Source organism: Galdieria sulphuraria, assembly GCF_000341285.1.
Source record: "Galdieria sulphuraria unplaced genomic scaffold scaf_50, whole genome shotgun sequence".
Classification (NCBI taxonomy): domain Eukaryota; phylum Rhodophyta; class Bangiophyceae; order Galdieriales; family Galdieriaceae; genus Galdieria; species Galdieria sulphuraria.
The window spans coordinates 97,777-120,017 of record NW_005178425.1 but is presented as its reverse complement, the minus strand read 5'-3'; the positions used below and the strand labels follow the sequence as shown (position 1 = coordinate 120,017).

Here is a 22,241-nt window from a genome sequence, read left to right as displayed (position 1 = left end):
CTCCCTTTTCTTTCCTTTCACTATATCTATCTACTAAAAAAGAAGAATGGTCTCTCAACATCAACGAAAACTTGACCAACTCTTCAACTACATCGACCAATCGATCTCTCAAAGGACCAGGTTTCATTCTGTTATATTCATCAAACTCTTGCCAAGCTTTAGGAATAGAAGACTGATTTGGAATAGTAAACATACGCATCCACCTTCCCAATACTCGCAATGTATTTACTGCGTTAAAGGATTGTGAACCTCCATTCACTTGACATATAGCCAAAGTACGACCTTGTGTAGGACGCACGGAACCTAAACTAAGTGGTATCCAGTCAATCTGATTTTTAAAACAACCCGTTACGTTCCCGTGCATTTCAGGTGAACACCAAAACTGTGCTTCTGACCAAAGAGCTAATTCTCTCAATTCTTGGACCTTGTGATGGGTTTCCTCCACTTGACCTTTTACAGGTAACTCTGTAGGATCAAAAACTCGTACGTCTGCACCCAAATAATCCAACAATCTGGCTGCTTCATAAGCACAACAACGAGAGAAAGACCGTTGTCTTAAGGAACCATACAATACTAGTACTCTTAGTGGTCTGTCTTGAGCTTCCTTTTCATACAAAGACTTGGCACCAGAAATATCTATATCCTCAATCCAGTCATTCTTGTCAGAGTCTAAACGAAACTTTTTCCATTCACTCAAGTCCTTTTCAGCTGTCAATGGACAATCCATTTCTCAATGTGTATACTCAACAATATCTCAAGTCTTATTTGTCTTTCGAATATACTCATTGATTCTTATGACAACTTGTAAACATCATTTCATCATCATGATAGGGCAAAAATAGAGACGCTTAGCATAAATATCTTACTTTTATTAACTTTTTGAGAACCGTTATTCCCAAAAGTATGAGCGTTTTTTGTCGGTTTTGTAACGAAAATTTGAACAAGAAAAAGCTCTTTCTGTAGCAGTTTACAAGGATTGGAAGAGATTTCCTTCTAGTCAATGATTTCAATAAAAACTTGAGAAAATATTTAAAACCTGAAAGAATTGGATGGCTACTAGAATATGTGAGAGAACTCGTTTTTGTTTTCTTGCTAATAGGAGATGCGACTGAAGCCACAAGATGTTAAGATAGAATAGGATTCACCTGAATGGGATTGACCAAGTTTGCATAGTTACTGTCTCTTTTTAGCGCCATTACGGCAGAAAACATCGTTTTGTTAAAACCCTCTGAACAAGCTCCCAATATTGCACACTTATTGGAAGCTCTTCTTTCACAATATTTGAGTGTTGAACGTTGTGAAACTGAAAGGGGTTAAAACTAGGGGAGTTTCTATAGCACATAAGATCATGAAAGCTACTGCCAAACATCTTTCTCCATTACTATCCATTGGCTAGAAGTAACTGATCACGCAGTTACAAAAGTTGTGATTGGTAAAGATGTGAGTCATGAATGTTATTTTGTATGATGATGACAAAAGACTGCGAGAATGATTGTCTCGTCTGAAAGACTTTCAACTGTGATCAGATATGTGTTTCTGTAGACTATGCAATGACTCAGTGATTATTCTTATATAATGAATGCAACTCATTTTGATCATCCAGTTGTATTATTGAACCATACTCGCGGTCAAATTGTATATGGGTTCTTTTGATAAGCCTAGTTCTGTCGCTATATATTCTCTAGATGATTGTTTAATGAAGGAAGAAATCATTAGAACAAGTATATGTCGTGGTATAGTGAACATTCGTATTGTATATATTTTCCAATGATTCACTCGTGGATGAGCAAGTGATGGAAAGAATTGCTTCTGGAGGAGTTTGTATCAACAAAGTCATTACTCATGTTTTGGCTTCCTTTTGGTGGAAGTGTATCATAGCAAATATTCGAGTATTTTCTCATATCACTTTGAAAATAAACTGTCGCCTACAAATAGTAGAAAGAATGGATTGCTGGGTGTATATTAACAATTCAAAAGATATAACATTTATACATTATCTCGACTTAATCTTTGATGAATGCCTAAAGTGGCTAGTCTATCAGCTTCTTCATTGCCTTTTAATCCATCATGTCCTTTTACCCAAACAATTTCTATTTTAGCTTTACTTTGTTGATGTACTTTGTTCCATAAATAGTCCAGACGTTGAATAAGATCCAAATTCTTCAACTCTCCTACTTTTCTTTTCCAGTGGTTAAGTTTCCATTGTTCCAACCAACCTGCAGTTAAAATATCCTTTACATATCTGGAATCTGTATAAATATATATTTCAGCTTCTGATTCATAAACAATAGGTTCCTTACAAACACTTTCCAAAGCAGCTATCATAGCACTCAATTCTGCACGTTGGTTGGTTTGTACTTGACCCAACAATGGTCTACTTATATTTCTTGAGTCTCCATCACCAAAATAAACTCCATATCCTGCCTTTGCACTACAACTTCCATTCGAAATACAAGCACCATCAGTATATAGTTTAAGTATACGCTTCCCTTGTTCCTTATATTGTGGATTGACACAAGTAAAAGGTTCATTAGGTGGAACTTGGAATAGAAAAGTTCCAAAGTCTTCTCCTAATCCTGCTAGAGTTTTCACAAATTCTTCAGCTGCTTCTCTTCTTTTAAAACTCTTATATCTTGTGTTTCTTACACGATGAACGAGGTCTTTACAAGCATCCCAATTGTCTACTACTCCAGTAAACCCATTCTTACCTCCAACTATGGCATAATATTTATTTTTTGAGCTATTCCAACGATACTTTTGAGTACGACGACTAGTCTTTTCAGTCAAGGCTTTCGAAACGCGACCCGCCAACATCTTTTGTGTAGACATGCCAAGCTTTGGTATGACACCCCAATATGTCCAACAAAGAGATGACCACCTAATATGCGTATGTAGACCAAAAGAGTAACACAGTCGACTGTTTCGTTTCCAATTCAACCAAATGAACAACTGAAAACCGATCATCATCAAACAACTGCCATTGCTTTTTGGAACATTTTCTTCCTCTCAAAAAGCCAAATATATGAAAAGAGAATACCGCTGTTGTTTTTCATTGATAGGAGTTGTATATCAACTCACTAGTAGAAGATATTACAGGAATTGTTGCAACAGACAACCTATTTGTTGTTATAGTCACAAAGGTAGTTTTGTGTCGGTTGCAAAGAAAAATCTCCGAGTAGTTACTCCTCAACTTGTTTGTCGGACAGAAGAGAGACCTTCTTCTCAACAAGTATATCCAACTCGAATAAGAAATATACAACGAAAAGCATCACCAAAGGAATAGCTGTTCTGTTATTATTTTTGGATAAGTCTCTTGTCTATCAAGTGAATGAGGGAACTTGATAGAATATGTCTAGTAACTGTTCACAATAATTGGCCTATATTATCATCTAGGCAAGTTAAAAGATTGTATAGATTCTGAATCTTATGAAAAGTAGTTTGCAATGGATTCAGTCACTTGATTTACCTTTACGTTTTGTTATTTTCTTTGGAGTACATACCATAGCTGTTGTTGGTTGTTTTCCTGGTACGGTTGCTATAGAAATGGCAATTGGATTATCCATGAATCTGTATTATGGACTTGCTTGTATGTATACTTTTAAATGATTGGCAGCTATGGTATCCTTTTTATGAGCCAAAAGTATTTTATATCGTTGGACTCAAAAGAGACTTGAACAATATCCACAAGCAAAGAAATGGATGGAAGCTGGTATAAGAACATAATAATATATTATTAAAGGTTTATTCTTATTTATGAAAAAAGGTTATCGCCTCTATTCCATCTTTTATCAGCAACTATTTGATTCTGTAGGTATGATTTCAAGTAGTAAGTATTGTTGATTGTTGCTGTTAGACAAGAATTGAAACCACAACTTTCATAACTTTATCCAAATACATAGCAATCATGTTAGGATTAGTAGAATTAGTTTATTATACCTAGAAAATGTTTCATTCCGAGCACTTGAAAGGAAGATGGCTTTTACACTTGGATCGATTGAACTCAAATGACTCTTTCGTATGATTATGAGAGATATGGAGTATAACCCAAAACACTTGTATTTATTACTTGCAGCAACTAGTTTTCTTCATATTTTGACTTTATTGTTGTTGTCGTCGTCCAAAATCAACTACGGAAACCTTTGCTGTGACAATCAACTTTCCAAATACAGTCCACAAACCACTTGTTTTCATCCAACAAAAACTCACAACACTGCATACCGGAATAAGCAGCCATCTCTTCCAACTCTTGTAAAAGATATTTGTGAGAATATTCGGTATGAATAGATTCAAAAGCGGCAAACGAAAAACGCAATCCTGAAGAACCGATAGACACTTGTTGAGGGACTTTGGAAATCAACTGACTTTCCACTGCCTGAATATCACTTCGATAAAACGCATAATGATACCACTGACTACAATCAAAGTCCGCTTCCAACTCGCGATTGATACGCTTCAATAAATTGAGATTGAAATGGGTGGTTACTTGTTTCGAATCCATATAGGCTCGAGTCATCATCGTGGGATCTTTTAACAAGTCAGCTCCTAATAACAACTCATCTCCATCTCTTAATATCTGAGACAATCCACGTAAAAAGCGAATAGCATTCTCTCTAGTAAAGTTGCCAATAGAAGAACCCAAGAAAAGAACAAAGTTTTTTCTAAAGTGTTGTTGGGAAGATAACCACTGTAACCCATCTTTGTAGTCTCCAACTAACCCAAAACACTGCAAGTGGCTGTCTTGAAACTCATTCTTTAAACCAATCACAAGTTCTTTCATAGCAGACTCCGATATGTCAATAGGTACATATTGGAAATCAACCTGAGCTTCCAACAACTCTTTTAATAAAACTCTAGTTTTTCTTCCATCACCTGCTCCCAACTCTACCAAGTTGACAGGTTGGCCGTGTCCAAAATAACGATCACATATCTTTCTACCGTGAGTCTTTAATATCTCAAATTCACAACGAGTCAAATAGTATTCATCCAATTCGGTTATTTGTTGATATAACGCTGAAAAAAACAATTCATTTGTGTTCATCCGCGGAGGGTTGAACACAACTTACCACTACCTTCATGGTCATAAAAGTAGGTAGACGAAAGATGTTTAGGTTGTGACTGTAAACCTGCAATAACGTCCAACTCTAATTGTCTGGTAGCTTCTGTGGCGTCTTCTTGTCGCAACACTTTGTACCGAAACTGGGAAGCAAATGACATATTGTTAATCAACAGCCAATCCCAATGAAGATTTGTGATTCTCCTTTTTCCAATCAATAATAACAAATATCACTCTTTCAAGATAGTAGAATAATCTAATAATAGTTTGTACTAGTATTTAAAAAAACAACTTGTCTCCTTCAATAAGTGTATTTCAGCATTATGGATGATGGATATGAATGAATAAAATAATAGAGCATGGTGAAGATGTGTCCTATTGATATATACATATATATATATATATATATATATATAGAGAGAGAGAGAGAGAGAGAGAGAAGAGAGAAAAAGAGAGAAAAAAGAGAGAGAATTTGTATTTTTCTTCCCACTCTCGACATAAAAACTCCCCCATCCATGATGATGATGGATCCATCTCATGTAACGGCTACTTAGCCCGCCATTTTTTCTTTGGATAGGATTCCAGTTGAGATGTGCCCCGAAGAGAAGAAGAAGAAGAAGAAGGATGAAGAGGAAAGGGAGGAGAGGGTGTTGGGGTTCATTCAATTCTTCAATCGTGACTTGGTGTTTTTCTTGTACCGATTGGATTTCTATCCGCATAGAAAGAGATTGAACACCGTTTCCTTTATTATTGCATGAAAAAAGTATGTTGATCGTAGATACCTTGTTTTTTATATTTTTCCTTTCGTTTATACCCATCAGTTGGTTTATTGATGCGTAAGTGTTGAAAAGAGAGTCCAAACTGGATTGAAATAGCGACATGTATCCAATAGTACAGCACTTGGTTTATCTTCTTGGCCACCGACTGTGACCAAAGAATTAGTTGCTTGGTGGGTTCGTTTATGTGACCCACTACTTGGCAATCCACCTTTGTGGTTTCGTGCAATGACTTGGTTCGAGGTATGTTCACATTTTCCCATTGATTGTCTCGTTGATACATCCTTATACTTGTAGGTGACTATTTATCCCTTTTTCTGCACAGCTTGTTGTGTGGCTATATATCGTGGACTCGGGAAGAGGTGAGCAATGAGGAATAGAGAACTTGATTTAACTCTTGCTAGTCGATGGATACGTATACCAGCCGTCGTGTTTGCTTCCATCATTGGATACTCATTTTTGTTTGTCATATCGGAATATGTATTTGGAAGATATAAGAACCCTGCACCTTGGATATTCACGTCGGCGTATTTACCCTATTTCGTTATTCCAGTAAGTGAATGTTATGTTGGAAACGATTCACCATATAATGGTGTGTGATAGATATTATTTGCTTATCGTACTTATCATCCAGCGAAAAGTGTAGCCGGTGGTAAAAAGAGACTGAGTAGAGAAAGCAAAACATCATCTACAGAAATCGTGAAAACGAGACAAACAAAGAGACGCAGTAGTGGAACATTGAGTACTAGTCAGTCCGTTCAGGAAGAAAATGTGATCGCTTCCATTGATGAACCAAGAAGGTTGCGTAGTCGAGATGCGTTAAAGAAACCTTCTCGAACGTGAAAAGTACCCATTCAAACTCCTCTTACACAACAATATATAGTCATACGATAGGAGAGATTCACAACTTCTTTTTTTGGACAATGAATGAAATGAGCAAATGCTGGTTTCTTCTTCCTTTCTCTGTCTATTCTGTAATGGCTCCTTCTTATGATGAGAGCATATCCTCGTGTGTTTTTATTCCTATCGTAATAATTTCAATTCGAATGGTTAGCATTGGATTATAAAAAGTTATATCATTTTGTCAAATAGAATACACATCATCTATTCTCGAGATGGTAATAGCCATGATATAAAAAATACACAAGGTCTGCTCCCCATATATTATGCAAAACAAGCATAGTCATCATTTTCTCATCCACCACAAATATGCACTCACATACCACAAATACCATATACACTCAATATATCAATCAGGAGTTAGCCACACGTCTCGAAAAGATTTGGTTACATTGGCAGCCTTTTCCACGTGCCCTCTTCTAGAAGACCAACCAGGACCCTGAGGTGCGCTAGCTACTGGACTATCAACAGGACTTGAATCCGAAGGAATATCCATGGGCTTTGTTGTTTCTTGTTGAACCTTACTATTATTATTATTATTAGAACCTCGAGACCAGCGTTTCATAAAAAAGTCCAAGCTACCAGGCAAACTCTGGGATAGATGTGAGGAGTGGATAGGAGACCCCATACGCTCTTCTTCTGAGTGGAAATCCCCTCCATCTGAACAAGCGGAAGCAACAGAGTGTTCTGAATGTACAGAGGAGTCTGCTCTAGGTGAAGCTGGGACATCGTTGGGGTCCATATGATGGGTTGTTCCGTTCGACCCTCTATTTTTTCTAAACCGACGCTCATGAGTATGTAGAAACAGAAATATTTCAAGTTTACCTTTCTTGAAAGTTTCTCCTAGCTTCACTCATTCGTTGCAACAACGAACTCATCTCTCAAGGTATATATCCCAATTCCACCCAAAATGAACAATTCCAATCGATGGTAAACATCTCCCTCTTCCGATCACATATCTATTGCGGGGATCCAATCGTCCATATCCATTCAAATTAATTTAGTGGTTTTTGTTGATCATAGCTCAAGTATATGCGCATATGTAGTCATCAATCTGGTTCCAAAAAACTACATATACTCTAATGACTAGAGATATTCAACGGAGAGGATAATTGTTGCATCTAAACCTGAAGACTATATCAAAACACCAAACACTCTTATACAAGTGTCGGTCAAAAGGGGAGTCAATATTTCTGGTTACTATAGCTGCAACAAAATACAATGGTTATAAAAGATAACGAAGCAGAACAATTCTTATCCAATCTACAACTACGATAATCTGAGATTTGTTCTGTCTAACTATTCTATACATATACATATATATATATATATATTATTTGAGAGGTTTTTTTCAAGTGCGCCAAAAAAATTGTTATTTTGGCGCCAAAAGAAGTTGAACGAAAAATGCATACCTTGGCATCCTTTTGTTTTGGGAACGAAGGAGAGGAGGAGAAAGTGGAAGGGAAAGAAAAGGGTAATGAGATACGAACACACACACACACACACGTGTGAAATGGGGAAATTAGACATTTTCTCATTTTTCTGGATTAAGCAAGTATGGGTAGCGTATATTCGTTGAGGTTGTTACAACACGAAGTGGCGAGAGAGTGGTTGTTGGCTAGGGAAGAACCTAAATTACCACCCTCTTTCATGGACTCTTCTTTAGCTTTACGTCACAGAGTCTTCCTTGGTTCCAAACCCAAATTTGTAGACCAACTTTTCAAACCAGTTGGCGTTGTAAACGGCGTACTCATCGGTTACGTAAGTAAGCGGTCGATAGAAAATGAACGAAATTGATGTCCTCTCTCTAGTCGTTGGCCAATTATCACTTGGTTCTACCTGCTGATTGGGTACCCACAGTAGAACCTGTTTGTAGAAGATTTGCTTTGGATTTGAGCAACAATGAGTTTCTAGAGGTAAGCTATGAGAATTGTGCACATTCTCAACTCTCATGCGCTTGTTCAGTTGCACTGGTTCCAGAACAACACTGTCATGACGTCGTGGTTAAAGTTTGCAAATAGCAATCACAGAATTCGTTATTTTGTATTATACGAAGCCCCACCTCACGGTAAATTACCTTCCAAGTTGTTAAAATCAGTGGAATTGGTACTGCAAAGAGTGGATGATCAGAAACCCGAAAGTGAAGAAGACTCTTATATGTTAGCACAACTTGCAGACCCTAGAGTACACCTTCTTTCATTAGCACAAGAGCGTCTGCTTTCCATCATCCCAAAATCCAGAGCGAAGGCCAAGCGTCACTTGGGTATCTTTTATGGGACAGCCAGGAAAACTGTTTATAAGGATATGTCAGTAGTTGATGATTGTTTTCTTCCTTATAGACAATGCACCCATGTTTTAAGAGAAACAAATGAAGAATCTTTGAATGCTGATGAGACAGACTCGGATTCTCCTAATCATGTTCAGAAAAATATCAAATTACCGTATGATTAACATACATGACGGTGCTATGATGATCAAAGAATTTTTATCCATGGAGAGACAACATTGTGATGATAAGTCGGTGCAGAAAGAGTCAGGAAATATGAACTCCTTGGAAAGAAGGCAACGCCGTAGATATATTTTATCCGTAAAGAGAGCACACAAGGAACGCAATGCCAATTGTGGAAATATGAAAACAGAAGGAACTGTCTTTCAAGCTGCTGAATTATTAAGTAGTCAATTGTTTAGTCATTCAACTCGTACTACTGCTGGTAACGTGGCAGACTTTGAAGTTAGAGAACGACATACCATGACAGAAACGAAACTTGGGGAAATGGAACACCTTCAAGTCGGCTTATATGAATGTGGAGTGACTTACAGTCTTCCATCATCAGAGAGAAGTAGTGAATATGATGTATCTCATGGAGTTGTTAACCAAAGCACGGAGTCGGATGCATCGTTGCAGTGGATTGACTTTGATCCTATCGAGAAAACGTCGGATGTTGAGGTGAGTTGAGTAGTTTATTGAATTCTGGATACCGAGACTTGGATAGGACAATTTCGTACGCAATAACAAAAACGAAAGAAAGCTTTCGGAGTCGGTTACCAAGCGTATGCAAGAAGAGCCATTTGAATTGAATCCTCAAAATTACTGCTTGGGAACGAAAAGAAAATTAAAAGATATGCAGTATTTATCCTCTAGTTCTTGGGATGATTTTGATGAAAGATCCAACGATGACTTTTTAAATACTTTAAATCATTATTTATTTGCAATGGAAAATGAAGACGGTGATTATTTTCGAGTGACGGATACGAAAGAAGATGAATTGCAAAACTTTTTAGAGCGAAGTTTTGTTTGATTTTTTGTATCGGATGTTTTGTTTTATGGCATTTGTAGATATATTACGCCATATCTATTATTTTATAAAACAGAGAAATCACTTTGACAGTATCCATCATGCTTTGAGAGAAAGAGATATAGACCACCACCAACAACAACAACAACGAAGAACATCTGCATTTTCCAATGCCGTTATGGACTCTGTACATGTACACCCCATAACCAGTCAGTTGAAAGCACTGATGACTATCATAAGAGATGAAAATACCAACGGTTCTGATTTCGTCTTCTACGCAGATAGAGTGATTCGTAAGGTGTTGCAAAGTAACCTTTTTTCGCTCAATAAGTCTAGGACTCGTGATCGAATTTGCACTCAACTTTCTACCCGTACAAGAAAAAAAAGTGACAACTCCAACTCGTGCAAACTATCAGGGAGTTGAATTCCATACCAAAATATTAGGAGTCTCTATAGTTCGCGCTGGAGAAGCGATGGAAACGGCTTTAAGAGCAGTTTGTAGAAACGTTCGTATAGGCAAAATCCTGATTCAGCGAGATGAACACTCCATAAAGCCTTGTTTATACTACTCCAAGCTTCCAGAAGATACTTCGGAACGTCACGTTTTGTTGATGGATCCTATGCTTGGTACTGGAGGCACTGCTACTATGGCTTTGCAACTTTTGCTTCAAGCAGGTGTCAAGGAGGAAAAAATTATTTTAGTAAATATTTTATCATCAAAAGATGGCATAATCCGGGTACATAATGAGTTCCCCAAAATAACCATCGTAACTGGAGAAATAGACGAACACCTGAACAATAAAGGTTTCATAGTTCCCGGTTGCGGTGATTTTGGAGACAGGTATTTTGGAACTCTCTAAAAAGACCCTGCAAACCAATATCGGTAGCTGATACATTACTTAACCAAAAAGCTCGCAGTCAGAAACAAAAAATTTCGTATGCATAGAAAGTTTAATAAAGAAGACTATTTTACTAGTTTAAAACGCTGCTGTACAATTGCAGAAAAACTGAAAATTTAAAACCACAGTGAGATCAACCTCTCTTGTAAACTATTAATTTTTCTGAAAAAGGAAAGTTAATTCAAACCAGTAAGTTTAATTTTCTGTTGACGAACTGTAAATATTAAAAAAAATAATTCAAATTAACCTAAACTTGGTTTGGCCAAAAGTAAAAATGGTGCCAAACGATAGAAACCAATCATATTTAATTTTGGACGTTTTACAAAACCGTGAATTGCATTCTTTTGTTGTCTTAGAAACGTAAAATTTTTTTTCTTCTGAAACAAGCCTGCTTTATATCTCCACTTTGTGTTTCTCATTTGCATGATTGCAGTACAAACGACTTTGAAAAAGAAAATGTTTTTAGTTGTAACAGTCTTAACTTTCTTGCAAAGCGCATGCTCTCACGAATTAGCTTTCAAGTATTTGGATTATTTGAATCTTACGCGTTGGTTTCTTTTCGCTTTTATCTTTTGGCCTGTCGTTTGAGTTTATTCTTGGAATGTCTAAACTATAGTTGCGAGAAAGAATAAATTGAAATTTGAACCTGAATGGGACATTTTATTTGGAAGATTTTTGTTGTATGTATCTGATTCTAAACAAGTAGTCATCATCAATTTGTTTAGTCGATTGGTCGAAAAAATTCAATGTCCTTAATAGTAGAGATAAATTTTCTAAAAAAACAGTTGCTTTCCCTGTGTTTGGTGGTTGGCAATTCAACACATTCATATCTCTGAAACTATTCAAACAAATAGATGATAATATTTAAAACTGCTTCCATAATCGCTAGTTGGCAAATAATGTGGCATCAGTGACTATCATATACATGCAACTCAACCTCTTCTAATTGTGCCGCCAATTTCAAAGTTTGGAGTTCCAGCGAGTCTGGAGATATTACTGAAATATCAGATATTTTTTGACTTCTCATAAGAGCTGTGATATCCATTAAAAACCTCGAGTAATATGAACTGCGACTCGTTTGATTGGGGAGTATTATTCGGAAAATTTTGTTAGAAAAGATAATAGAGTAGGGACCATCCAGTATATCTGCAAGGAAGTTAGACGAACCAACATATTCCCTGCAATCAGGCTGTCTACACAAGATCCAGATACTTGTATCAGGTTCTTCCATACACTTCACTATTGTCTGTTCCACGTTATTTTTTTCAAACGAACTAGGAAATATCAATAATGCACGACCTTGGCGTCTTCGTAGTTTTTCCATTCTCTTCAAATAAAATCCACGTTCTACAAGAGAAGCTAAAACAGCATTTCGAACCCATCGATACATCCTAGAAGATATATTGCTTGTTACAAATGAAGAAGACAGAGCGTCGTGAAGTTGTGATAATGTGATATTGGGTAATTCGTCTTTTACGTCAACCCAACTTCTATTATGATTGCCTAATTCTGGAGAAAGATATCCACAAAAATCTGGGTCGTCACTATACAAATAATAAGTTGGTTTTTCCAAATATTTTTGTATTATATAGGATATATAGATATCTTCCGCAGTCAATGTGGTAACAGGTTGTTCAAGATACAATAACTGAACCCAAGATGAAGGCATAAACCAGAAGCTAAACAAAGTATCTACTTCAGCACCTGAGCTCAGCCAATGAGTTTGTATCTCTGTTGGTCGTGTACTGGAAAACGATAGCTCTGACTGAATTGTTCCATATTTTCTTGATATAACTGAAGGCTTCAGTTTTTTCAACCAAGCAGGAAAGATATTATCGTATATAACACCTCGAACACCCAATACACCTACAAAACCGGCAAATCTATAAGCTTTTATGAAAGCTTCTATCGTCTTTCTTCCTTGAATCACGTCATCGTCCGCGAATACCACAAAGTCACTATTCACCTGAAGGGCAACCTGAAATCTCCCAAAGTATCCTAGATTGACGTCTGAGACAAAAGCGGATATTCTTGAATCTACTTTCTTTATTCTTTCAACCACTGCAAGATATTCTTCTTTGAAAGGTGAACCGGATACATACGCGATGACATCTACTATGGGTGCTGTTTGGTTCAAAAAAGACAAAGCAACGGTTTCAAAGCTGTTGGGACGCATAAAGCAACTTATGATAACTGTCACAGTACTCTCTTTCGAATCCGCAAATTGGAATTGAGAATAAATGCTTTTCAAGTCAGCTTTTTGCGGTAATTTTCTCGTTGGTTCGTTTAAACGTTGTCTTTCTGGTGGCAAGTATTTACTCCTTCCCATGGGAGAAAATAAGTATAGAAAACCAATCATCGTTACTAACCAAAAAAGTTTTCTCTTTCCTAAAGAGAATAGAAATCTTCGCTTCTTCATCAGAACGAGAATCGACGACTGATACAATCGTTGGCCAAAGTTTCTCGAATTTTTCCCGCTCCCTTTTGACCGCTTTGCTTGCACATATAGAAACAGATTAGAATATCCAAAACCAAGACAGTTTGGAAGACCAGGATACTATGCATTGAATAATGCCCATATGTTGTCGATATTGAAAGCTTTTGCATAGATAAACAACAGAGATAGGCGTAGGGAGGAAATAGAGGTAAACTTTCTCACACCATACCTTCATGTCCTTTATCAAAATGGCGCCATTTCCAACGAGGAAAAAAATGCAATGATTCTATTTCCCGATTTGGCAAACTGTGGCACACCATCATCATTCAATAGTGTCGTCTCTGTAGCAGCTTATGTCCCAAATAAGCGGACTCAAGTCGCAGAATAACAAAGAAGAAGAACGTGACTGGGATATGGCACAAAAAGATACTTACTTCTCTGTGTCTCCATCCGTGGCAGACGTCCGACCTTATCCAAAACTGAAACTAGACGAACTGTTTTTCGCATGGCTCTCCAAGGCAGAGACAAAAGCACTTATTCATCGTCTGATCGATGCCCGCAAGAATTATCAAGTGGCGGAAACAGAAGCAGGAAACGAGAAAGTTTCTAGCGGAAACGTTCCGGCTACTCTTGAAACTGAAAACAAAACGGAGTTTGCAGCAAAGTCAGCGGTTCCTGTTAGAAGAGAAAAGAAAACATATATGGAAACAGAGGGTGAAATAGGGTCAACAATGATTCCAAACTCATCGTTTCCTATTGACATATCACGCTCAGAAACGGTCTCACCCAATATGAGTGCAAGCTCTCAGTCACTTGGCAATCAAACACCAGCTTCACCAACAACGAGATTTATCATGGCTAACTTAACATTCTCTCCTAGGGTGGCTTTGTCTCCACGAAGGGCAGCGCTCACTGGGAACTATTTACCAGACCTGAGCTTGGGAAGCGGAACACCCCCTATGAGTCCTCGACGTGCTCAATTGTATAGAAGGAGTTCCGCTCAGACAATGTCGTCCAAGTCTTCATCCACTCAGTTGTATCAAAGGTTTTCAAACATTCCTCGTTTCTTCTTTCCGGAAGGTTCTCCTGAAGTCATGGAAGAGCAACTAAGACAACGGTCTAATCTTAAGACATTTCTGAGTCGCAACGGAGGAAGGCTAGGAAGAACAGAGTTTACAGAGTTCACGACTGGCATCTTAGGGTTACCTTCATTTATAGGAGGTCCTGTGTTTGATAGACTCTTGAAACAATCAGTACAAGGTAGGAATATTCTTTTCTAATGTAGATGAAGAAAATATAGAGTGTTTTGTAGGTTCAGAGTTTCCTATGAGAGATGATTCTCATGACATTATGTCTGATTCAGAAAATGAAGTTGCAAGAGAATTTCTATTGGAGCGGGAAGTAATTTCCTTTTATGACACTTTTTGTGCTAGGAAAAGTGGAAACTCTCTACTTTTCTCAGTTCTTTTAGGCATTAGCGATCGAAATTATCTCATACACGAGGATTTATTTCCTTTTTTAGAAGAATTTTTACAGATTCATCCTGGACTGGCCTTCCTCCAAGCCACTCCAGAGTTTCAACATCGTTACGCAGAAACAGTAATTGAACGGATTTTTTACTCTTGCGCTCGTTGGCACCAGTTTAAACTGTTTGAATCAGACTTGAAAAAGGGAAAGATTTTTGAAACTTTTTTAGAAGTTGATCGAGAGGAAGATATCAATAGGGAACGCAGATTTTTCTCTTATGAACACTTTTATGTTCTTTATTGTAGATTTTGGGAATTAGATACCGATCATGACTTGTTAATTGATAAGGAAGACATGCTTCGTTATGGAGGACATGCACTTACTTACAGAATTGTGGATCGAATTTTCGGTGGTTATGGAAGACCTCGAGACTGTAAAGAGGAAGGGTTTATGAGTTACACGGATTTTATTTGGTTTTGCATTAGTGAAGAGGACAAGAATAGTGATGTTGCATTGGACTACTGGTTTCGATGTATTGACTTGGATGGTGATGGAATGATAACATTATATGACATGGAATATTTTTATTCGGAACAACTTCACCGAATGGAATGTTTAGGGCATGAGCCTATTCCGTTAGAAGATATTGTTTGTCAACTATTAGATATGGTTAGGCCTGATCTATTCGAACCTATTATCACTCGAAGTACGTTACGAAGATGCAAATTACGAAGCAACTTCTTCAATGTACTATTCAACTTGAATAAGTTTATTTCCATCGAAAATAAGGATCCCTATTTGATTCGTCAAGGTAATGATACTTTTTCTTTTTCTTTCTTGAAATGAACCTTGAATAGAGCATGCCACTCCCGAGCTTACTGATTGGGACCGTTTTGCTGCTATAGAATATTTACGTTTAAGTGCTGAAGAAGAAGCTGAAGAGGAGTCTTGGGATGATGTTGTCGCTGAAGATAGAAATTGGTTGGCAACTGGAGAAGCTCCCTTTTAGATGTAATTAGCAATACACTCTGTTCATTTGCATTTTCCATTTAAATGAAAGCATAAGATATTGGCTTTCTTGGTTTCTTACTTCCCATTTGGGTTGGCTGTTGACTAGGATATCGTTTCTTGCTATCCAATTCTAATGGAAGCTCATCCTCATAAGGAAGAGCCATCGTATGTGTTGTCGTCACTTGTTTTCTTGGAAAATCAGTCTTTTCTATTGAATGTTCGACATTCTGGTGATGACTATTAGAGTCTACTCGTTGCACCTCTTCTGGAGAATTATTCTGAGTGTCCTTGAGTGCCTCTGAAAGGTTATCATTCTCAGTTGTCTTATTTTTTACCGAATAGTTATCTGGTAACATAGTAGAAGGATCATTTAGATTATCGTTCTCTTCATGAGGCTTAGCCCAATTAAGGAAAACTTTCTGTCCTCCAAGATGAACTTTTCCATATAACGTTTCCATTGTCCTTTCTGCCGCAATGCGTTCCTTAAATTCGATAAATGCAATACTCTTTTCACGAATGACTTTAATATTTTCTATTTCACCATACTTTTCGAATAATTGTGCAATCTCTTCATAGGAAACCAAAGAACCAACTCCACCAACAAACAATGTCTTTGCTTTCGGGTCTGTCGGTGGTTCAGGAAAACTCGTTTTTTCTCCCAATCTTCTCAACATTTTCTCAGCCAAGGGATCATTTACTCCATAATATCTGTTTTTGATACCTTGTGTCGTCAGTTGTTCATCATCGGGAGCTCTTTCATGCCTGTAAGGACATAAAGCTCCTCTTTTGCATTCTCCTTTTTGATAAAACGAACAAACATGTGACAAGTTTCTATGATACCTTGGTTCTTTTCTAGCTAGCTTTTCAACGATAGGGTTAGTTGCAGGCTGTTGATAGACCGCCTCTACATTTCCAGTGGCTACTAGGCGGTCTGCTTGTTCTGCAAAGTATTCTCGGTTGATATCCGACTTGGGAACCAACGTTGCCAGTCTATCACCTTCTGCTATCGCTTGGTCTCTAACTTGAACGGGCAACCCGTACCGCAAATCGAATAAACAAGTTTGACAAACGTTTTTCAAACGGGCACAGGTTTGACATATTTCCGTTTTCTTATACCGAGTTCCAGCTCCACCAGGTTTCCAACGAAAACAAGTAAAAGGACGGGTACATATTTGACATTCAGCACCCATGGAGTCCTTCAACATTCGGATGTAAGGGTTAGGACCTAAACAACTTTCGCAAAGAATGGGAAAGTCGGCACTTTCGGTAGCAGCTTTTTTGGGGTCACCACTTATACCACCTTTGGCAGCGCCTTGGTATCTTGCCATGATAGAAATCAATATTCAGATAAAGATATCCCACACAGTGCGAAGAACCCTCCACCACTCCTAACTCTCTCAACACAAATTTGATTCTCTCGTCGTCGTGGAGTGGGATTGAAAACTTGCGATGGTCCAAGTAGAAACGAGGACACCTTCCGGTATCGCAGTTGGTTTAAATAAAGGTCATGTCGTTACCAAAAGAAAACTATCGACGAAAGGAAGAGGAAGGGTGAAGAAGCGCTCCAGATTTGTTCGAGAAGTCATCCGAGAAGTGTGTGGTTTCGCTCCTTACGAGAAACGCATCGTCGAACTGCTGAGAGTAGGAAAAGACAAACGTGCACTCAAATACGCGAAAAAGAGATTAGGTACTCATTTGAGAGCTAAGAAGAAGAGGGATGAGGTAAGGAGTAGAGTGGGTCTCTGGAGTTGTTGCTCATCTTTGTCGGTTAGATGGCCACTGTTTTACGTCGTAGTACTGGACGGAAATAAAGTGAAAGCGAGTTGGTCGATGACTCTATATCATTTTATTACTTGAGTTCGCTAGACATTCTTTGTGTTTCAACTGGAAAATAGTCACATGCCAAGGCACAAGGACGTATATACCATTATCACACTATGTATTTGATACCATATGTCTTCTTCATTCAAGATTTTCTCTTTGATGAAAACGTTGCGATAGGATTGAATGTCGGAATGTTTCAAAGCTTCATAGCGTCGTCCACTAGTTTTGATATCATCGATTCTTCGAAAGTTTCCGATGACTTGCATATTCACAATCACCGATTTCATCTTTCGCAAATGGCTATGATTTTAAAACAGAAATAAAACAGAAGAGGAAATGAACAAAATTCCTAGCGGAGGCATGCAATTATGCATAAGACATTTGACTTCCATTTGCAGCATTGGAATAATGCCTTTTCTCTTTCATTGGATGCTGAGTAACCAATCTTCCCCATACATTTGCTTTTTTTTCGCTATGAAATGTGGAAATTCAGCAAGTTGGCTTTGTAATATTGCATACAACACATTTTCTTTCAAAACGGAAAAAACCACACCATGAGTTTGAGATGGAATGCAATCAAAAGTTCTTCGTAGTTCATAAACAGTCGTTGTATGAATATACATTTTTACCGTGTTTCCTTTCCGTTGAATTTGTCTATAAAAAAAAAGAGAGAGAGAGATATACTTGAATGACATCTGCCAAAATGATATGGCATTGGAAACTACAATTAGTATACAGTTCTTTCAAAAGCGTAAACGAGACTGTACGTTCTGTTCATTTTTCGTAAAATACGTCAAATTATTGAGAAAAGTATTGTTTGATTATATTGAGTCTTCTTGATGATATTTAGCTATCAAAGAAAGGTAGAAAACAAGCGCCATTTTCTTGTTCAACTAAATTGGCCCGCCACATAATTTGAATTTAAATGAACAGATTATCCCCAGTATTCTGTTGATCGGTCTATTTGGTATAATGCTCATGGATGGCATGGATGATACACTAAATAACTATACTTACAGTACAACAAGAGCTTGAAAAAGGCTATGCTCCCTAAGAAACGTGAAAAAATGGGTAGAAGAACTTCCAACATTATAGACAGGCTTCTATCTCGAGAACTGGCAATACTGGAGGAAGCAACCATTCAAAAGTATGCCAGCTCTTCGCTACGAAATAGCCTCGAGAACTTACAAACTTCTCCAAATCACTGTCTTCACTTTTATACAGATGCAGCAGATATACTCATACCGGTGTTTTCCACAAAATTTTCAAAGCGAGCCTGTAATGGACAAGCATTGGCGTGTGTCGATGAAGAAGGATATTTAACAGTTGTAGATACAAGAAAATGGTTGCATACAATACCAAGAGAGACAGACACAAGAGCATATAGATTGGATGAATGGAGAGAACCGGCTGCTTGGAAAAACAAAGCTGCTTTAAGTACTTTGGTCCATCAAAATGCAATATTTGATGTCTGTTGGTTGGGTACAACAGACCAACAAATAGCAACTGCTTCTGGAGACCAAACAATACGAATAACTGACACAACAACTTGGGATCATGTAAACAGCCTCATAGGACACAGAGGATCGGTGAAAGTTGTAAGAGAACTGCCTCTTTCTGATGGTAAGATTCTTGGCTCTGCTGGTAGAGATGGCAATGTAATGTTATGGGATACGAGATGTCCTGCGAAAAGTACATTCTTGGGACAAAACTACGCCATATCTCCTGTTCTATCGTTGCAGCAGGTTCATTCTCCAAGTTATGCATCTCCATTGCAAGACCGAGTAACGAAGAGAAGAAGAACGTCAAGTGCTTTGGATATGCGCCCACAAAATGAAGCGTCTACCTCTTATGGTGTTACTGGAATGGCTTTTCATCCTCAAAGTGATGGCCATCTCCTTTTCACTTCGGGTGCTGTTGATGGATCTGTAAAACTATGGGACATTAGGAAAATCTCTTCTACAAGTAAGGAGGTTGAATTTCTTGCCGTATGTCATCCTGGATGTGATGAAGAACTAACATCGCGACCTCACGGGATTTCTTCCATTCAAATGGATAGTAATGGTAGATATCTTTTGGCGTGCTCTACTGACTCCAGAGTGTATCTATATGATCCTAGCCGAATAGAATGGGGAGCATGTACAATACTAACAGGAGGTCAGAATATGTCATTCTATGTAAAGTGTGATTTTAGTCCGGATGGAAACTTCGTGGTAACAGGTTCCTGTAATTCGAAAGCATATATTTGGTATCTTGGCCAAAATAGGTCAACTGAATCTTGTCTCTATCCATTCCTCGAGTTAGAAGGTCATCAAGGTGAAGTTTCCGACGTTGCTTGGTGTCGAACGGAGCCAGAGTTGATTGCAACTTCAGGAGACGACTGTATGGTGAGTCTATGGCAAGGACCACGGCTTCGACAGATGATGAAAACAAGTAGTTGCGTGACAAACTCACCAATCAATGCAACAAGACTTTATTGGGCTGATAGTGTAAAGGTCGATACCCCGAGTAGGAAACGTCAAAGGAGAGAAGGTGACGATAGTAGGACACCCTTACAACTCAAATCTATTACCGAATACTTTAACAGGGTGAGTCCTTGTTCTAGTGAAACCAAAGAATATAAATAAGTTTTACAAACTCACAAAGAGAAAGTGAGACTCATTCAAATACTTCGAGATTTGGAATATTTCACTCCATATTCGATAGTGTGAAAAGTTGTAAAGTTTTCCAGCACAACATATCGTCCAGCCTTGCATTGACTATCTGAAATTGTATTCCATTTTCGATTGTTGTCGGTCATTCATCTATGACAAGCTCAGTAAGAACAGATAGTCATGAAACAGTGCTTATTCTAGATTTTGGATCCCAATACAGTCATTCTATTGCTAGAAGACTTCGAGAGTGTAAAGTTCATTCAATCGTATTACCTTTTGACCGCTCGTTGGAGGAAATCAAGGTGAGCAAAGTGCAGTACCATTATCTTGTCTAGATAATAGTTTCGTTCTTCCTTTATAGTCTATTCAACCAAAAGGCATCATTCTAAGTGGAGGACCAGGTTCAGTTTATGAACACAGCGCACCCCACACGTGGAAGCAGATATTTGAACTTGGAATCCCTATTCTAGGCATCTGCTATGGATTACAAGAAATTGCATACCAATTAGGAGGTCAAGTTGCAAGAGGAACCAAGTACGAGTACGGTCATGCTATGTTAACTGTAATCGAACAATCAGATCTCTTTCGCGATGTTCCTAGCACGTTTACTGTATGGATGAGCCACGGTGATCTGGTAACTGAGTTGCCTCCTTCAACTGTTCCCATCGCAAAAACAGATAATTGTTCGTTCGCTGCTATTTATATGAAACCATATTTATATGGACTACAGTTTCACCCTGAAGTAACGCATACAGAGTTTGGTTTACAAATATTGAGAAACTTTGTTGTCCATATCTGTCATTGTCGTTGTGATTGGACTATGGAAGATTTTTCTGAAAATGCAATTGCGTCGATTAGGCAAAGAGTTGGGAGTGCCAAAGTGATTGGTGCAGTATCAGGAGGGGTGGATTCCACTGTTGCTGCTGTATTGACGAGTCGGGCAATCGGTAATCAGTTTGAAGCAGTGTTGGTGGATAATGGTTTGCTTAGAAAAGATGAAGCGTCACAAGTTATTCATCGTTTGCGAGATACCTGCGGTGTGCAATTGAGATATGTGGATGCGGCTAGTCGGTTTCTTCAACTGTTGCAAGGTGTTGTGGATCCCGAAGAGAAAAGGAAAGTGATTGGCAAGACGTTTGTTGAAGTATTTGAAAAGGAAGCCAAGTCATCGGATGCAAGTTTCTTATTGCAAGGCACATTATATCCAGATGTGATCGAGTCATCTTCACATTTGGGACCTTCTGTAACTATCAAAACGCATCATAATGTGGGTGGACTACCGGAGAAAATGAATCTCAAGTTACTTGAACCATTGAGAGATCTCTTCAAAGATGAAGTTCGAGAGCTTGGAACATTATTGGGAATACCGGAAGAAAGTATTTATCGCCATCCTTTTCCAGGTCCAGGTTTAGCTATTCGTATTATTGGTTAAGTGCAAGTGATGTCCTTGTTGCGTGCTTCTCTGAATGGTTTTTTTAGGACAAGTTGACGAACAACGACTAGAAATATTGCGACATGCGGATAGTATTTATATCGAAGAGTTGAAACGCGCCAATCTTTATCGTTGTATTAGTCAAGCGTTTGCTGTATTATTACCCGTAAAAGCAGTAGGAGTGATGGGTGACTCTCGTTCCTATGAAGATGTGATTGCCCTTCGAGCAGTAGAAACGGTGGATTATATGACAGCTCGATGGTATTCTATACCATCGTCGGTATTGGAACGAGTATCTTCTAGAATAGTTAACGAAGTGAATGGAGTGAATAGAGTTGTATACGATATCACTAGTAAACCTCCAGCCACTATTGAATGGGAATAGGAATATACTTGTTAAGGAACAGAGTCGAGTGGTCTATTAAAACCACCTGGTCTATTCATATATTGTCGATAAACTCTTTTGTGTTTGATATTGCCGCACCAACGACG

General features: G+C 38.1%; 15 protein-coding genes across 15 annotated transcripts; 9 read left to right on the top strand and 6 right to left on the bottom strand.

Annotated features, from left to right (window-relative positions):
* Gasu_51700 (arsenical resistance protein ArsH) lies at positions 1-747 on the bottom strand (the record flags this gene model as incomplete). The annotated part of the gene is made up of 1 exon (XM_005703779.1): positions 1-747. A coding segment is annotated over exon 1 (727 nt), but the record flags the coding sequence as incomplete, so codon positions are not given.
* A 1,196-nt stretch (positions 748-1,943) lies between these two features.
* On the bottom strand, positions 1,944-3,067 carry Gasu_51690 (ribonuclease HI). The gene has a single exon (XM_005703778.1). It carries the CDS (start codon positions 2,965-2,967, stop codon positions 1,987-1,989), a length of 981 nt encoding a protein of 326 aa, XP_005703835.1. The 5' UTR covers positions 2,968-3,067; the 3' UTR covers positions 1,944-1,986.
* Positions 3,068-3,407: 340 nt separating this feature from the next.
* Gasu_51680 (SNARE associated Golgi protein) lies at positions 3,408-3,753 on the top strand. Its single transcript, XM_005703777.1, has 2 exons — positions 3,408-3,590; positions 3,642-3,753. The coding sequence occupies exons 1-2, from the start codon at positions 3,427-3,429 to the stop codon at positions 3,721-3,723; spliced, it is 246 nt and encodes an 81-aa protein (XP_005703834.1). The 5' UTR covers positions 3,408-3,426; the 3' UTR covers positions 3,724-3,753.
* A 290-nt stretch (positions 3,754-4,043) lies between these two features.
* Positions 4,044-5,307, bottom strand: Gasu_51670 (uncharacterized protein). Its single transcript, XM_005703776.1, has 2 exons — positions 5,064-5,307; positions 4,044-5,010 (listed from the first exon to the last, which is right to left on the bottom strand). Exons 1-2 carry the CDS (start codon positions 5,212-5,214, stop codon positions 4,124-4,126), a joined length of 1,038 nt encoding a protein of 345 aa, XP_005703833.1. The 5' UTR covers positions 5,215-5,307; the 3' UTR covers positions 4,044-4,123.
* A 380-nt stretch (positions 5,308-5,687) lies between these two features.
* Gasu_51660 (uncharacterized protein) lies at positions 5,688-6,792 on the top strand. Its single transcript, XM_005703775.1, has 5 exons — positions 5,688-5,889; positions 5,946-6,072; positions 6,127-6,191; positions 6,234-6,381; positions 6,433-6,792. Exons 1-5 carry the CDS (start codon positions 5,819-5,821, stop codon positions 6,670-6,672), a joined length of 651 nt encoding a protein of 216 aa, XP_005703832.1. The 5' UTR covers positions 5,688-5,818; the 3' UTR covers positions 6,673-6,792.
* Positions 6,793-6,796: 4 nt separating this feature from the next.
* Positions 6,797-7,667, bottom strand: Gasu_51650 (uncharacterized protein). The gene is made up of 2 exons (XM_005703774.1): positions 7,555-7,667; positions 6,797-7,505 (listed from the first exon to the last, which is right to left on the bottom strand). Exons 1-2 carry the CDS (start codon positions 7,605-7,607, stop codon positions 7,079-7,081), a joined length of 480 nt encoding a protein of 159 aa, XP_005703831.1. The 5' UTR covers positions 7,608-7,667; the 3' UTR covers positions 6,797-7,078.
* A 580-nt stretch (positions 7,668-8,247) lies between these two features.
* Positions 8,248-9,202, top strand: Gasu_51640 (uncharacterized protein). The gene is made up of 3 exons (XM_005703773.1): positions 8,248-8,490; positions 8,541-8,645; positions 8,695-9,202. Exons 1-3 carry the CDS (start codon positions 8,287-8,289, stop codon positions 9,178-9,180), a joined length of 795 nt encoding a protein of 264 aa, XP_005703830.1. The 5' UTR covers positions 8,248-8,286; the 3' UTR covers positions 9,181-9,202.
* A 5-nt stretch (positions 9,203-9,207) lies between these two features.
* On the top strand, positions 9,208-10,112 carry Gasu_51630 (uncharacterized protein). The gene is made up of 2 exons (XM_005703772.1): positions 9,208-9,676; positions 9,723-10,112. The coding sequence occupies exons 1-2, from the start codon at positions 9,221-9,223 to the stop codon at positions 10,026-10,028; spliced, it is 762 nt and encodes a 253-aa protein (XP_005703829.1). The 5' UTR covers positions 9,208-9,220; the 3' UTR covers positions 10,029-10,112.
* Positions 10,113-10,167: 55 nt separating this feature from the next.
* Gasu_51620 (uracil phosphoribosyltransferase) lies at positions 10,168-11,042 on the top strand. The gene is made up of 2 exons (XM_005703771.1): positions 10,168-10,318; positions 10,362-11,042. The coding sequence occupies exons 1-2, from the start codon at positions 10,204-10,206 to the stop codon at positions 10,883-10,885; spliced, it is 639 nt and encodes a 212-aa protein (XP_005703828.1). The 5' UTR covers positions 10,168-10,203; the 3' UTR covers positions 10,886-11,042.
* Positions 11,043-11,568: 526 nt separating this feature from the next.
* On the bottom strand, positions 11,569-13,397 carry Gasu_51610 (uncharacterized protein). The gene has a single exon (XM_005703770.1). The coding sequence runs from the start codon at positions 13,341-13,343 to the stop codon at positions 11,832-11,834; it is 1,512 nt and encodes a 503-aa protein (XP_005703827.1). The 5' UTR covers positions 13,344-13,397; the 3' UTR covers positions 11,569-11,831.
* Positions 13,398-13,617: 220 nt separating this feature from the next.
* On the top strand, positions 13,618-15,982 carry Gasu_51600 (protein phosphatase 2 (formerly 2A), regulatory subunit B''). The gene is made up of 3 exons (XM_005703769.1): positions 13,618-14,621; positions 14,674-15,639; positions 15,686-15,982. Exons 1-3 carry the CDS (start codon positions 13,715-13,717, stop codon positions 15,835-15,837), a joined length of 2,025 nt encoding a protein of 674 aa, XP_005703826.1. The 5' UTR covers positions 13,618-13,714; the 3' UTR covers positions 15,838-15,982.
* A 4-nt stretch (positions 15,983-15,986) lies between these two features.
* Positions 15,987-17,227, bottom strand: Gasu_51590 (pre-mRNA-splicing factor RBM22/SLT11). Its single transcript, XM_005703768.1, has 2 exons — positions 16,078-17,227; positions 15,987-16,028 (listed from the first exon to the last, which is right to left on the bottom strand). Exons 1-2 carry the CDS (start codon positions 17,165-17,167, stop codon positions 16,018-16,020), a joined length of 1,101 nt encoding a protein of 366 aa, XP_005703825.1. The 5' UTR covers positions 17,168-17,227; the 3' UTR covers positions 15,987-16,017.
* A 10-nt stretch (positions 17,228-17,237) lies between these two features.
* Gasu_51580 (60S ribosomal protein L36e) lies at positions 17,238-18,298 on the top strand. Its single transcript, XM_005703767.1, has 2 exons — positions 17,238-17,561; positions 17,612-18,298. The coding sequence occupies exons 1-2, from the start codon at positions 17,289-17,291 to the stop codon at positions 17,648-17,650; spliced, it is 312 nt and encodes a 103-aa protein (XP_005703824.1). The 5' UTR covers positions 17,238-17,288; the 3' UTR covers positions 17,651-18,298.
* A 79-nt stretch (positions 18,299-18,377) lies between these two features.
* On the top strand, positions 18,378-20,332 carry Gasu_51570 (transducin family protein / WD-40 repeat family protein). The gene has a single exon (XM_005703766.1). It carries the CDS (start codon positions 18,707-18,709, stop codon positions 20,288-20,290), a length of 1,584 nt encoding a protein of 527 aa, XP_005703823.1. The 5' UTR covers positions 18,378-18,706; the 3' UTR covers positions 20,291-20,332.
* Positions 20,333-20,337: 5 nt separating this feature from the next.
* Positions 20,338-22,241, top strand: Gasu_51560 (GMP synthase (glutamine-hydrolyzing); the record flags this gene model as incomplete). Its single annotated transcript, XM_005703765.1, has 3 exons — positions 20,338-20,619; positions 20,679-21,744; positions 21,797-22,241. The coding sequence occupies exons 1-3, from the start codon at positions 20,470-20,472 to the stop codon at positions 22,132-22,134; spliced, it is 1,554 nt and encodes a 517-aa protein (XP_005703822.1). The 5' UTR covers positions 20,338-20,469.